The 15383-nt window shown below is 47.7% G+C and overlaps 2 protein-coding genes and 1 pseudogene across 6 annotated transcripts in view; 2 read left to right on the top strand and 1 right to left on the bottom strand.

Moving 5' to 3' along the window:
- Positions 1-2304: 2304 nt before the first annotated feature.
- LOC309378826 (regenerating islet-derived protein 4-like) lies at positions 2305-9643 on the bottom strand (the record flags this gene model as incomplete). Of its 3 annotated transcripts, none has more annotated exons than XM_081927533.1 (5): positions 2305-2555; positions 4956-5067; positions 6196-6342; positions 7942-8042; positions 9580-9643. In XM_081927533.1, 5 exons carry the CDS (start codon positions 9641-9643, stop codon positions 2476-2478), a joined length of 504 nt encoding a protein of 167 aa, XP_081783659.1. In that variant the 3' UTR covers positions 2305-2475. The 3 variants fall into 3 exon arrangements, with proteins under 3 accessions (XP_081783659.1, XP_081783657.1, XP_081783658.1); XM_081927531.1 differs by lacking the exon at positions 9580-9643 and adding an exon at positions 8335-8445; XM_081927532.1 differs by lacking the exon at positions 9580-9643 and adding an exon at positions 8362-8435.
- The window catches only part of LOC309378811 (C-type lectin-like), a 43884-nt gene continuing 38069 nt past the window's right edge, over positions 9569-15383 (top strand). For both annotated transcript variants that reach the window (XM_081927502.1, XM_081927500.1), the window contains exon 1: positions 9569-9675. The gene's annotated coding sequence lies outside the window, so the exon portion shown is untranslated. The remainder of the gene's footprint in view (positions 9676-15383) is intronic.
- LOC309379536 (TLC domain-containing protein 1 pseudogene) lies at positions 12734-13883 on the top strand (annotated as a pseudogene). The gene has a single exon. The product of its transcript is annotated as a TLC domain-containing protein 1 pseudogene (transcript).

The following is a 15383-nucleotide window of genomic DNA, read 5'->3' as shown; positions in this document are numbered from 1 at the left end:
GACCACCGGTTTGAAATTCACGGCATGTAATGCCTTGAAAGAAAATGTTATGAAAATGATATATAGGTGGTACATGACTCCAGTCAAGCTTGCAAAAATATACCATTTGTCTGATAATAAATGTTGGAAATGTAAAGAAACTGAAGGAACGTTCTTTCACCTCTGGTGGACCTGCCCTAGAGTTAAGGCTTTCTGGGAAATGATATATAACGAGTTGAAAAAGGTATTTAAGTATACCTTCCCTAAGAAACCAGCGGCCTTTCTTTTGGGCATCGTCGGCCAGAGGGTGTTAAAGAAGGACCGAACATTCTTTATGTATGCAACAACAGCAGCAAGGATACTTGTCGCCAAGCACTGGAAAACCCAAGATTTGCCCACACTGGAAGAATGGCAGATGCAGCTGATAGACTATATGGAGCTAGCAGAAATGACTGGCAGAATCCGAGACCTGGGAGAAGAGGCTGTGGAGTAGGACTGGAAGAAATTTAAGGATTATCTACAAAAATATTGTAAATTGTATGAATGTTAAGAAAGATGTAAGATTATTAACAATATGGCACCATTAAGCTAGTTAAAAGGACTATGAAGATAAATGAAAATATGAGAAAAGATAAATTTTGGATAAATATTATGCTAAAATTAAGCTTTTAAGGTTTGGATAAAACTATCTAAAATTAGGGACACAATATTGGAATATTAGAATATAAGAATTGAAACAAGGTGATAAATTGCTGGGTAAAGCTTGAAAAACTTGGAACGCAGGAACGAGAGATGTGAGGAAGTCCAAGGAAGTGAAGAAAATATGGCTATTGTAAAATTATATGTCATTTTGTTTGTTTTTACTATTGTATTGAGAAAATCTTTAATAAATATTTATATAAAAAATAAATAAAGTGAGATGGCGCTGCAACCCCAGAGTTGGTCACGACTGGACCTAATGGTCAGGGCTCCCTTTACCTTTAAGTCAGGCCGAAATGCCAGGATGACCATACATTTCTGTAAACCAGAATTGATGTGTAGCCTTATTGGAGTTCAACCCATTCCTTCAGATGGTGGAAGCTCTACGAGGAACATGGAAGCATGGAATTGTAGGGTTGGAAGGGACCCCAAGAGTCATCTAGTCTTACCCCGTGCAATGTAGGAATCACAGTTAGAAGACTGAAGGTGACAAATTCAAAAGTGCCATGAGATTGAATGTATCTTGTCCTGTACAGGTTTACCAGGACAACAAATCTTGCTTAGCTTTGCTAAATTCTGAAGGCTGTAAGCAAAGAACCAAGTACTTGCAAATCAAGATATTTCATGCAAGAGGCTGTATCAAACGAGGATTGATAAATGTGGTTTTCCCAGTAGTGATGTATGGAAGTGAGAGCTGGACCATAAAGAAGGATGATCGCCGAAGAATTTATGCTTTTGAATTCTGGTGCTGGAGGAGACTCTTGAGAGTCCCATGGACTGCAAGAAGATCACACTGATCCATTCTGAAGGAAATCAGCCCTGAGTGCTCACTGGAAGGACAGATCTTGAAGCTGAGGCTCCAAGACTTTGGCCACCTGATGAGAAGAGAAGACTCCCTGGAAAAGACCCTGATGCTGGGAAAGATGGAGGGCACAAGGAGAAGGAGATGACAGAGGACAAAATGGTTGGACAGTGTTCTCGAAGCTACCAGCATGACCAAACATGAGGCAGTGGAAGACAGGAGTGGTGCCTGGCGTGCTCTGGTCCAGGGGGTCACAAAGAGTCGGACACGACTAAACGACTCAACAGCAACAATGCAGGAAAAGAAATTCCTGCTGACCTTTTGTCGAAGGTTGCTAACGAGGAACAACTAAATGTGTTTGACCATATGTTGCAAATGTGTTAGATGCCACTGCAATAGTTGCAAAGGAAAAGGGGGGGGGATGTTAGTATTTTCCACTGCCACAATTGCAGGGGGTCACGTGATCGGGTGATTTCATTTCTTATCACTGTGTGTGTGAGCGGAAGTGAAGCTGACAACTTCTGCTCTTCTGTTCTCTGTTCAGCTAAGGGCTAGAGAGGATGTGTGAGAAGCCGCTCACACAGCCTGCCATGTTTCTTTCGTTTTCTTTGCGGTAAATAATAAAATGCTTGATGCCACAATTCTTGCACAAATTTGCTTTCGCTGACTCTGCTAGTGTGCTGTATATCGTGCACATGTCTTTTGGATGTGTGTCGATGCTTTCTACGGGACTCCGTCATGTGATCCTCCTGTTAGTCCCACCCCCTGCGATTCAGGAATCACAGCAAGAAGATTGAAGTTGACAAACTCAAAAGCTCCACGTGTACTCAGAAGAGAGAGTTTATTGGTATCAACCCAGCCCAGAACAGACGACATTTAACCTCAGGCACTCTGGGGGGCCAGGGCACTGGGTGACTTGTGCCATTGGGAAGGAAGAACCTCTCCTCTGGGGCATTTCCATTTCTCCATGATTCTGGACATGTTGAAATCCTGATTTAACGTTTCTTCCCCGAAGGAACTCTGCACAGGAAGGGACGCTTCCCTGTACATGGCGCAGCTTTCCATGTTAAATAATCTGGAAGAAAAGAGGTTTTTTATTTACATAAAACTTTTCTTCAAGCAAGCCTTCTTTCTTCAAGCAAGCCTCTATTTCCCCTGGCCTGCCACCCCTCCTCCTCAGAGTCCTCGCTGTGGCTCTGGGAGGGGACCTTCCTGAGACGTATCTTATTTACTGTTTGGCTATTATTGAAGATCCTCGCATCTAACCTCCATGGAGTGATGTCTCCATCTTTAGTTGTAAGTGTGTGGTAGGTGTTAGAAGGAAGAAAACCTGCTCCTTTCCCCCTTATGGGGTATCCAAGAGCCAGTGTAAAGTCCCTATGTAGGTTCTCTATCGATGCTTTTGAATTCTGGTGCTGGAGGAGACTCTTGAGAGTCCCATGGACTGCAAGAAGATCAAACCTCTCCATACTGAAGGAAATCAGCCCTGAGTGCTCACTGGAAGGACAGATCCTGAAGCTGAGGCTCCAAGACTTTGGCCACCTCATGAGAAGAGAAGACTCCCTGGAAAAGACCCTGATGTTGGGAAAGATGGAGGGCACAAGGAGAAGGGGACGACAGAGGACGAGATGGTGGGACAGTGTTCTTGAAGCTACCAGCATGAGTTTGACCAAACTGTGGGAGGCAGTGGAAGACAGGAGTGCCTGGCGTGCTCTGGTCCAGGGGGTCACGAAGCATCGGACACGACTAAATGACTAAACAACATTTCCTCTTTTAGGGTGATCTGTAAGTTACCACTCTGCCCAAGAGTCACCTTCAGAAGGACTTCTGTGGATGATACCATCACATTCTGAACCTTGGAGATGATGCGCTTGGGCTATGTACCTTAAAATAATGTTGCCTGGTTGTACCACAGCATCGTTCTGATGCCTCCAACGTACAGGTCATTGACTACCAAATGCCCTAAAATGTCAACAACCACTGACCCAACTTATGCTTATTGTTCAGAAATGTTAATGCGAAAGGAAATTTCTTCATGACCCAAAGAGCATGAACAATATTTAGATTGTTTTGATTATGTATTGTCTTCCTGGACAAATTCACCAGGCATTTGGTTTCAATTACTTCAGGGCTAAGGACATGACATACCATATTTTTCGCCCTATAGGACGCACCGTCCCATAATGCGCACCTAGTTTTTGGGGGGGGAAATAAAGGGGAAAAAAATATTTCCCCCCCAGGCACGGGGCTGGGGCGGGGGAGGCCCGAGCTTCCCCCGACCCTAGCCCCCAAACAGGCAGCTCTCTGCAAGCCGTGGGAGCCCAGCGCTGGCTCCCGCTGCTTGCGGAGAGGTCCGCGAAGCCTAGATACGCTGAGCTCTGCGCGCGTAGGCTTCAGCATGCAGGCGACTCTCCCTATGTAGGTTCTCTATCGGTAGGAGACTCTCCCTATGTAGGTTCTCTATTGGTAGGAGAAAATAACAGAGGCCAACCAGAGAATATTGAGAAGGAAAGCAGCTAGTAAGCCTGATGTTTACTAAAACTGTTGCAACAGGGTCCCCCACTCATTCCACTCAGGGAGGGAGGAGAGGAACCCAGAACAATGGTGCACAAGCCCTTATATAGACTTCGGAAAATGCCCACCCTGTAGCCAGAGACCACCCCCCAAAACATCATACAAACATCAGCAGAAATTTGAGTGTGTTGCTTCTCTCCTGTCTGCCTGATCATGCCTTATTATCTGATTGCCTTTTCTGGGTAGCCTGGCCAGTCCTTTGAGAAGGTAAATCTCTTACACATATTGATAGTGTGCTCAGCTTAACAGATACTTGCCAGAGGGTATTTACAGGAAGATGTAAGCCCCTACAGTCCAAAGATAATTGGAAAACCCTAACCCTAACCCCAACCCTAAACCATTTCCTTCCTCCTTGCAGAGAAATATTTGAGGTGAATTTGGGAGAGTCAAAATGGCTCCAAGATTGTTCTCCTGCACTGTTTCAGACGTGTGGTTTATATACTTATGTATATATTCGCCTTGTACATTTAGGAACTTTTATTTTTTATATATAAGACCTTATAACATAACATAGGGATCATGGCTTCTTAGAGGTCTGCCAATAACCATTTTATTCCTACAAACAATGGATCATTCTCACCTCAATATACCTTAAAGCATGGGTAGGCAAACTAAGGCCCGGGGGCTGGATCGGGCCCAATCGCCTTCTAAATCCAGCCTGAAGACAGTCTGGGAATCAGTGTGTTTTTACATGAGTAGAATGTGTCCTTTTTATTTAAAATAAATCTTTGGGTTATTTGTGGGGCATGGGAATTTGTTCTTTTTTTTCTTCTTCCCCAAAATATAGTCTGGCTCCCCACAAGGTCTGAGGAACAGTGACCGGCCCCCTGCTGAAAAGGTTTGCTGACCCCTGCCTTAAATCACCTGCTCCTGGATGCAAATTGTGACACCTCCAACTCACCTTCTGCCATCAGCTCGACACACAGCTCATCCTCATTGGCTTGTGAGGGCTGCCCAGGTGCCCAATTGTGATAGGAGAGTACGGAGGAATCGGTCCATTTCCATGCTTTGCTCTGTGGAAAGACCAAAGAGGTGGGACTCTTTGCCGAGGAATAAGCAACAACTCTCTCCTCCTCTAAACTTAACACTGTGCCCTACTTTCCTGAATTAGTCTCTACCCTCCTCTGAGTGATGTCTAAAAGCTGCAGTTCCTCGGAAGCCTGGCCTGTCTCCATCTGACCTATGCTATCTTGGAAATTTCCAACCTTACAACCTTACAACTCTGCCCCTTCTGCTAGCCCATGGGGACTTGGGAACAGCCTGTCCCTCCTTCTCTGAAGCGCCGTATTTTTCGATCTATAGGGCGCACCGGACCATAGGGTGCACCTAGTTTTTTTGGGGGGGAAATAAAGGGGGGGAATTATTTTTTTCCCCAGCCCCCAGAGGCTGTGCACGGCTTTGGCAGAAGCCAAGACAGCGAGGGGGTGGATCCTGCTCACTGTCTTGGCTTCCTTTTTAGCCACGGGGCTGGGGCGGGGGGAGCCCGAGCTTCCCCAGACCCCAGAATGGGTTCGGGAGCGGTGGCAAGGTTGCGCTCAACCTCGCCATCGCTCCTGGAGTTTGACGGGCTGGGGGCGGGGGAAGAATGAGTCTGTGAGCTGGGGCGAGGTTGCATGCAACCTCGTCTTCGCTCCCAGAGCTTGCCGCTATCCGCAAGCCTTCTGCCCTGCGGGAATTCCATTGGTAGTGGAGGGTCCTGCTCAGGCAGTGAGGAGGTCTTCTGGAGAAAAGTGAGGCTCCTCAATTCTGGAGGAGCGGGCTATAGAAGTCTCCTAGCCAGGATGGCTATGTTCTGCCTCCACTGTTGGAGGCAGCAAAGCTTCTGGATCCCAGTTGCTGGAAACCACGGGAAGGGAAAGGGCCCTTGTGCTTGAATCCTGCTAACACGTTTCTCCCAGGCATCTGGGCTAGATGGATGCTAGACTAATTGGGCCATTGGCCAGATCCAGCAGATTCTTCTTAGGAGAAGCGGGTGGGCACAATGCCGTCTTCCTCCTCTACAGCTACACCTTAGATAAGGTAAACCTTATTTGCACTAGCCAACGGCCATGGCAACATAAAACAAGCAATATAGACCTTAGATAGACTGCAGTTCCTGCACTCAGAATACTGATAGAAAGGAGAAGCCAAGGTCTACTGACCTTCTGAAGATCATAGGAGTGCAGTCCAATCCAGACAGGTTTCCCAGCTTTAGAGAGGTCTCTGACATATGCAGCCACTAGAGACATTTCTTGAATATCCATGATGGAGGCCAGGTGGCCATTTCTCCCAGAAGATCGGCACTGCTCCTGGGAGAGATCATGGACAAAAGGTTTCACTTTAGAGAGCAGAAGATGCCACTTGAATTGGGTTGAACAGGCTTCTCAGTCATTGTGCAACTCTGAGCAGTAAGAGGAGACATTTATCTTTTTCTTCTCCAAACCAGCATTCTTGCTCCCCAAGAGGAAGGGTGTAAACAGAAGGCAGGAAAACTGGCACAGGGGAACCCTAATTTACAGCTCCCTCCTGCCTTGTAACTGGCAACTTGACTTATCCTTGACTGGAGTGATGTTATCATGCCATGTTCCCCACCCCCTCCCTGCCCTACCATTGGCTGCTGCAGGTGGAAGGGAGAGAAATGTTTGATGTGCTGATGATGTCACACCACATGGATGAGGAGCCCTAAACAGCTTCAGCCCTGTATACCTGAAGGAGCATCTCCACCCCCATTGTCCAGCCCAGACCCTGAAATCCAGCTCCGAAGGCCTTCTGGTGGTTCCCTCACTGCAAGAAGTGAGATTACAGGGAACCAAGCAGAAGGCCTTCTTGGTGGTGGCGCCTGTGCTGTGAAACGCCCTCCCAGCAGATTTCAAGGAGATAAAGAAATACACAACTTTTAGAAAACATCTGAAGGAAGTTTTTGAACACTTAATGTTTATTGTGCTTTTATATACCATATTTTTCGCTCTATAGGACGCACTGGACCATAGGAGGGGGAGAACAGGGGGGAAAAATTCTCACCCTCTCTGCTCAGCGCCCCTTCAGTGAAGCGGCAGGAGAAACTGAGCCCCTTCCATTTCTCCTCCCGCTTCGCTGAAGGGGTGCTGCGCAGCTCTCCCGGCTTCAGCAAAAGGAACCCGAAGCCTTCGGAGTGCAGCGCGAGTTCCCGCTGCGCTCCAAAGGTTTCAGGCGGCTATCCCTGAAGCCTGGAGAGCGAGAGGGGTCAGTGCACACCAACCCCTCTCGCTCTCCAGGCTTCAGCGAAAGCAACGCGAAGCCTCTGGAGCGCGGTAGGAGCGCTCCCTCTGCGCTTCGGAGGCTTCGCGTTGCTATCGCTGAAGCCAAGGAGGCTGCGTTCGCTCCATAGGACGCACACGCATTTCCCTTCATTTTTGGAGGGGAAAAAGTGCGTCCTATAGAGCGAAAAATACGGTATGTTGGAAGATATACATATGTTGCAAACCAGCCAGATGGGCATGGTACTATTATTATTATTATTATTATTATTATTATTATTATTATTATTGACATGCTATTAGGATAGAGCAGTCAAACAAATCAAGTGTGAAGTAAAAAAAAAAAAAAAGTCTGAAGTAGTGGGCAGAGTTCTGACTTAGTACCTAGGACACCTGCAGAACTGAAACTTGGTTAAGCAAAATTCCTTTGGATTTTCTACAAGACCTGATAAGATTCAGTTCAGTGCAGAACAGCAGAAGTCTGGATGAGCCTTGAAGTATTGCCAAACTATACTGGTAGGGCTCTGCCCCACCTTGCCCTCGTGGCCAGCCTACCATGGGTACATGTGGAAAACGCTCACCGTTTAAAGCCTGCTAGATTATTGCAGAAAAAGAGGGGGAATAAGCATTCTCAGACTGCGCCCCCTGGTTTGGCCCAGCTCTGCTCCTTACCTCTGCCTCTTTAAACTTCAGGGGAACCTGGATGAAGAGTCCGTAGCAGCTTTTCTCAAAGAACATCCAGCCAGCGGGGCAGGAAGAACCTGCTGAGCTGGCTAGAGAAGAGGGAAAACATGAGCTGTGGTCAAGAGAGCTTGTCTTCGGGGATCAGAATACAGAAATACAACCATTTCCTGCAGGTGGGGAAATCCACTCAGGGCATAAATAGGGGGCAGTAGACCTTTAATGGAAGGTTGCCTTTAATGGAAGACCAGTGAAGGCTGAAGCCAACAGCTGAGGGGGAAAGAGGGGAAGTTTTTTGGCTGGAGGCTGATGGACTTTCACCAGCAAAATGTTGAACTCAAAGACTCTAGTGGTAACTACAGAACTTTTCCCAACATAACCCACCCGAAATTTCTCTAGTGAATGTCCCACATTTTCCTATTAAGAAGAGCCTGCTGGATTAGGCCACCGAACTAGTCCATCCTCCTGTTGGGAATTCCATTCCACCCTTTGCTGCAGATATGTGGATTGTTACATGTCACATGTCTGTTTACATTCCAGCACAGATTGTTGGCGTGAGCGGAACTTCCGCTCCGTATTGCTTTTGTTTTCTCTCTCCGAGAAGAACGGCAAGGAGAGAAGCCACGTTTTCTTTGTCCTGATTTATGTATAATAAATGCGTAGTTTAGTATCGTATCCACGCCTCGGGCCTGATCTGTTGTGCAGTTTACACCGCTGAGTAATGTGTGCACTGCAGCTTGAGTCGCAGACACACGTCAGAGGAGGATGACTGATGGATCTCTGCAGCGGCAAGGCTGAGAGGGGAGACGCTCCAGCTGGGTCCGAGCCCAGCTGGCTTTTCATCCCCGGTTCTGACACCTCCTGCTCTCACAGTAGCCAACCACATGCCTGTGGGAAACCTCAAAGCAGGATTCAAGCACAGGAGGCTTCTCCCCTCCTGCAGTTTCCAGCAAGTGGTATTCAGAAGCATTGCTTCCTCCAACTGTGGAGGCTTAGGCATCTTTGCTAGCAGCCATTGCTAGCCCTCTTCTCCTCCATGAATTGGCCCAATCCTCTTTTAAAGCCATCCCAATTGGTGGCCATTGCTGCTTCCTGAAGGAGCAAGTTCTAGAGTTTAAATATGTGCTGCATGTAAAGGGAACTTCTTTTATTATGGCCTTGGACCCTCGTACCTATGGGACCACCTCTCCCGTTATGCCCCATAAATAGCAACACCCTAGAGGTCCCGGGCCCTAAGGAAGTTAGATTAGCCTCAACCAGAGCCTGGGTCTTCTCAACACTGGCTTTGGCCTGGTGGAACGCTCTGTCTCATGAGACCAGGGCCCTGCAGGATCTGATTTCTTTCCGCAGAGCCTGTAAGACAGAGTTGTTCCGCCTGGCCTTCAGCTTGGAATCAATTTGATTCCCTCGCCCTCTTCCTTTTCCTTTCCCCTCCTGTGATAGAATTCCTATTTGGGGACTTCCCTGGCTTTTTTCTGGCCCATGTAGGACCAGTCTGGATAGTTGGCCTTGGTGAAAACGAGGCTTGTTCATGTCATACTAAGCTACCAGTTAGCGTCATCAGTGATGCAAGCATGAAGGAGTCCTCAAGCTGGGGGCCAACACCATAGGAGCCCATCCAGGGTGTACCTTGCAGAAAGGAGATGAGCAGGAAGCTCAGAAGGGGAAGATGGAAGGAAGCACTTGTTCCCATCTTTACCTGGCAGGAAAGAACAAAATGAAAAGGTAGATAGGCAGATAACTACATGGAACAGTTTCCCACTTCTGAATCCAAAAGCATCTGCATCAGCAAAAGCATTAGGCATTCATGTTCTGCTTTAAATGCGGCAGCTAGACTGGTGACTGGGAGCGGCTGCCAAGACCACAAAACACCAGTCTGGAAAGACCAGCATTGGCTCCCAGTGCGTTTCTGAGCACAATTCCAATGTTAGTGCTGACCTTCAAAGCCCTAAACGGCCTCAAAGGCCCAGTAGACCTGAAGGAGCGTCTCCACCCCCATCGTTCAGCCCTGAAATCCAGCTCCGAGGGTCTTTTGGCGGTTCCCAATGAGAAATGAGGTTACAGGGAACCAGGCAGAGGGCCTTCTTGGTGGTGGCGCCTGCCCTATGGAACACCCTCCCATGAGATGTTAAGGAGATAAACAACTATCTGACATTCAGAAGACATCTGAAGGCAGCCCTGTTTAGGGAAGCTTTTAATGTTTGATGTATTATGGTATTTTTAATCTTTTGTTGGAAGCTGCCTAGAGTGGCTGGGGAAACCCAACCAGATGGGTGGGGTATAATAATAATAATAATAATAATAATAATAATAATAATAATAATAATAATAATAATTTATTTATACCCTGCCCATCTGGCTGGGATTCCTCAGCCACTCTCGGCAGCTTCCAACAGAACGCCAAAATACAATAACCTATTAAATATTAAAAGCTTCCCTAAACAGGGCTGTCTTCAGATGTCTTATAAAACTTTGGTAGGTTTTTTCCTCTAAGTAATAAATAAATAAGTAATAAATTATTATTATTATTGAAGGAAGCTGTAAAAGAATACTGCCGAAATACCAGAAAAATCCCATATTCAAAACAACTTCTCCATTGAGTCCTTTACTACAAAGGAATTTCAGAAATAGACTGGAAAGAGAAGCTGCTGAATTGCAACTTATCACCAAACTTAAAACCATGGAGAAACCTGGTCTGAACAAAGACCTTGGATTCTTATCTCATTATACATGACAAAGCCACTTTTCACCTTCTCACCCCTTGCTTTTTTCTGTAAGACCTATTGCAGTCGTTAAGAGTCGTCAACAGGCTCATCACAGCTATCTGCCCATCACTTATTCCCACCACCCTTCTGAGTAATACCCCTCCCCACCTTCTCACTATATAGAAGGGTCTGGTGACTTCTGTTTCAGTGTATCTGAAGAAGTGTGCATGCACACGAAAGCTCATACCAAGAACTGACTTAGTTGGTCTTTAAGGTGCTACTGGAAGGAATTTTTTTTGTTTTAAATCCTTCGGAGACAGAGGTCCTATGGCTAGGTCAGGATGGCATGGGGATGAGGGACCAACTCCCTTCTCTTGCGGGGGCCCAATTAGTGCCATTGCCTTCCGTTAAGAGAATGGGTGTAATCCCTGACGCCTCCCTTTCCATGGAGGCGCAAGTTACAGCAACAGCCAAGGCGACATTTTCCCACCTTCGCCACATCAAGCAGTTGGTCCCTTACCTTTCCCTCCCCGACCTGGCCACAGTGATCCATGCGACGGTCATCTCCAGGCTTGACTACTGTAATTCGCTCTATGCGGGGCTGCCCTTGAAGCTGTCCCAGAAACTCCAGCGGGTACAGAATGCGGCAGCGAGGCTCCTCACGGGGTCTCTGCCATGGGAGCATATTCACCCAGTGCTTTTCAAGCTGCACTGGCTCCCGGTGGAGTACAGGATCAGATTTAAGGTGCTGCTTTTGACCTTTAAAGCCCTTCACGGCCTAGGACCCTCGTACCTATGGGACCGCCTCTTCTGGTCTGCCCCACGGAGAGCCTCAAGGTCCATAAATAACAACACCCTAGTGGTCCCGGGCCCTAAGGAAGTTAGCTTACCTTCAACCAGAGCCAGGGTCTTTTCAACTCTGGCCCCGGTCTGGTGGAACGCTCTGCCTCATGAGACCAGGGCCCTGCAGGATCTGATTTCTTTCCGCAGGGCCTGTAAGACAGAGTTGTTCTGCCTGGCCTTTGGCTTGGAGCCAATTTGATTCCCTCCCTCCCTCTCTCTCTTTTTTTCCCTTTCTTTTCCTTCTCCTCCTGCGATGAGGCTACATTTTAATATTTTAATGTTCCATTATTTTAATGTTGTATTTTATTTTTGTTTTTAAGTTGTAATCATTCATCATGTTTTTATTATTGCTTGTAAGCCGCTCTGAGCCCGGCCTTGGCTGGGGAGGGCGGGGTATAAATAAATAAAAAATTATTATTACTGGTTCAGGCCCTCCACTGCAGAGCAGCAGAAAACAGGCTTGCTCTATCTTCCATGTGATTTGTGCTTCAGATTTGTGGAGATGGCCATCTCATTCAAAGCAAAGTGGTTTAGTTGTGTGCCGTTAGTTAACGTTTCCGGGGAGTTATTAGCCGAATCCTCTGGAGGATGGAGAAATAATATTTTTGAACAAGGAGTACAAGATGGGGTGATGGTTTGGGAGATTTTGAGTGCCTAACAGGAGTTATTGATGCAACACTGTAATACAAGGGTCACGCGACGGATGGCAGGTGATTCTTTCAGATTAGAGCCTTTTCAAGAAAAAAACAAAATGACACAAGCCTTCTTAGAAATAGTAGAAAGTGACAGCAGTCACAAAATTAAAAGACGCCTGCTTCTTGGGAGAAAAGCGATGACAAACCTAGACAGCATCTTAAAAAGCAGAGACATCACCTTGCTGACAAAGGTCCATATAGTTAAAGCTCTGGTTTCCCACTTCTGAATCCAAAAGCATCTGCATCAGCAAAAGCATTAGGAATTCATGTTCTGCTTTAAATGTGGCAGCTAGACTGGTGACTTGGAGCGGCTGCCGAGACCACAAAACACCAGTCTTGAAAGACCAGCATTAGCTCCCAGTACGTTTCTGGGCACAGTTCAAAGTGTTGGTGCTGACCTTGAAAGCCCAAAACGGCCTCGGCCCAGTAGACCAGCCCCTCCCCAGGGCGTGGCCTGGGCGGGGCTCCTCCCGGCGGGCGGGCGGGCGCGCACGTGGGCCAGGGCGGCGCGCTGGGAGCGGTAAGGCAGGCGGGCGGGCGATGGGCCCGTGGCTGCGCTCGGCGGGGCTGGTGGTGGGCTCCACGCTGGCCTTCGCCGCCCTCCGCCAGGGGCTCCGTCTCAGCCCGCTGCCGGCGCATGTCCGCCTCGACTCCACGCGCACCTGGCGCTGGAGGAACCTGCTCGTCTCCTTCGTCCACTCCATCGTGGCCGGGATCTGGGCCGTGGTCGGGGTGTGGAAAATGCCTGGGGCTTTTGCCGACCTCATCAACTCAACCTCTCGATCGGGGCATCTGCTGCTGTGTGTTTCCGCAGGTTATTTCATCCATGACTCTCTGGACATCATCGTCTGCCGCCAGTCTCGGGCCTCGTGGGAGTACCTGGTCCACCATGCCATGGCCATCATGGGATTGTTTTCTGGGATTCTCCTGAACCGCTTTGTGGCCGCCAGCCTGGTGACCCTCTTTGTGGAGGTGAGCAACATCTTCCTGACCCTCCGCATGATGATGCGCCTGGGCCACCTGCCCTTCCCCACCCTCTACCTGGTCAGCAAGTACGTCAATGTGGTGGTCTATTTCCTCTTCCGCCTGGCCCCCCAGGCCTACCTGACCTGGTACTTCATCCGCTTCGTGGAGATGCGCGGCCAGGGCGCTTTCCTCATGGTCAACCTGGTCCTTCTCGACGGCATGAGCCTCATCTACTTCTCGCGCCTCATGCGCTCCGACTTCTGCCCGGGCGCCCGGGGCCCCGACAGTGAGAAGAAGTTCCTGACGAACTGAGCCGCCTCTTGTGGTCTCTCCCGGACTCCTCGGTGGGTGGAGAGGACAGTTTGGGCAGTGCCAGAGGGAGAGCCGTTGGCGTCGCGCTCCTCCGCTGCCCGTGTGCCTTATCCGCCGAGGACCGCGCCGTTCTCACTGTGATGTTCTTTTCCAAGCCTTTTCCTTTCCTTGTTCTGGGCCCGGTGGGGTTAGGGGGCTCCCCACCCCACCCCACCAGGCCTTGCCTTACTAGACGAGGGTGACGCCTTCCGAATTCAGAGGGGAGGCAGTGCCACGCCAAGCGGCCCGAGCCAATCTGAGCTCAGCAGGAAGCAAGAGAAGATGGGAAGATTTGGCGCTTGGGGTTGAGTTTTTGCCTTGTTCGCTGTTGGTGGTTTAGAAAACGGAAGGGGAAAGGGTAGTTTCATGCATTAAAAGCCTCGGCCCCGTATACCTGAAGGAGCGTCTCCACCCCCATCATTCAGCCCGGACACTGAGGTCCAGCTCTGAGGGTCTTTTGGTGGTTCCCTCACTGCAATAAGTGAGTTTACAGGGAACCAGGCAGAGGGCCTTCTAGGTGGTGGCACCTGCCCCATGGAACACCCTCTCATCAGAGGTTAAAGAGATAAACAACTATCTGACGTTTAGAAGACATCTGAAGGCATCCCTGCTTGGGGAAGTTTTTAATGACTGATGTTTTAATGTATTCTTAATCTTTTGTTGGAAGCTGCCTGGAGTGGCTAGGGAAACCCAGCCCGATCGGCGCAGTATAATAATAATAATAATAATAATAATAATAATAATAATAATAATAATTTATTTATACCCCGCCCATCTGGCTGGCTCCCAACAGAACACCAAAATACAATAACCTATTAAACATTAAAAGCTTCCCTTCATATGTCTTCTAAAAGTTTGGTAGGTATTTTTCTCTAAGTAATAAATATGTAATAAATTATTATTATTATTATTATTATTATTATCATTATTATTATTGAAGGAAACTGTAAAAGAATACTGCCAAAAGACCAGAGACAACCCATATTCAAAACAACTTCTCCATTCAGTCGATTCTTTTCTTTTCTTTTTTTTAAGAGATTGAGATTCTTAATGCGATGGATGGCCTTCATGAAGTCATGCAAGTTTCCCTTTGTCTGGTTTTAATTCACTAGGCTTCAGCACCCCCCTGCACCCCTCGTTCCTCTTTGAACCCCCCAAGGTAATCCCACTGCCCACCACAAGGGGTGCTGCTGCCCACTTTGGGAACCATTGACCCAGAGTTACCTTTGTGGACCTGGTTCCCTTCGGAGCAACTTGTGAGAGTAATTTACTCGTCTCTGTGGGCCTGCCTCCGATTAGCTTGCCAGAGTGACTAAAACATCTATTACTTTTGTGCAAGATGTGAAGTATCTCTGCGCTATTTGATCTCCGAAAGGAATGGACATGACAAGAAGCACAAACAAATTTGCATTAAAAAGCAGAAGTTCTGGTAGAGCATGTATGCATGTAGATAACATTTTCCGCCTTCCATTATATTTCCTGAACATGCACCGAAGCGACTCAGAACCCAACCCAGGATTCCATCAGGTGGACGGACATTATTGCAATAGTTGTGGTTATCTGCAATCTTTTGCTCATTGCTTAGATACTTTATTCCATAAGGAAATTTCTCCTTGTACCAGAAGGCATAAAACAACTTCACGGTCAGGCGACCAGTTTCTCAGAATAAGCCAAAGAAACGCACATGTAATAAACTAGCAGCCTCCAACAAGACAGACTGTCTTGGCAGTAGCCTTAAAAAACACCACAACCTGCCTACTAGGTTTAATGGAAATATTTCTGATTTTAGTAATGCAGATAACGTTCATAGTAATCTTCTGAGGCTATTGGAAGAACCAGCATATTCACCAATGGTGGTAAATGGTGGTGGTGA

The sequence above is a fragment of the Podarcis melisellensis genome, assembly GCF_964234715.1.
Source record: "Podarcis melisellensis genome assembly, chromosome: 10".
Taxonomy (NCBI): domain Eukaryota; kingdom Metazoa; phylum Chordata; class Lepidosauria; order Squamata; family Lacertidae; genus Podarcis; species Podarcis melisellensis.
The sequence above is the reverse complement of the archived record's forward strand: the minus strand, read 5'-3'. Positions and strand labels throughout refer to the sequence as shown.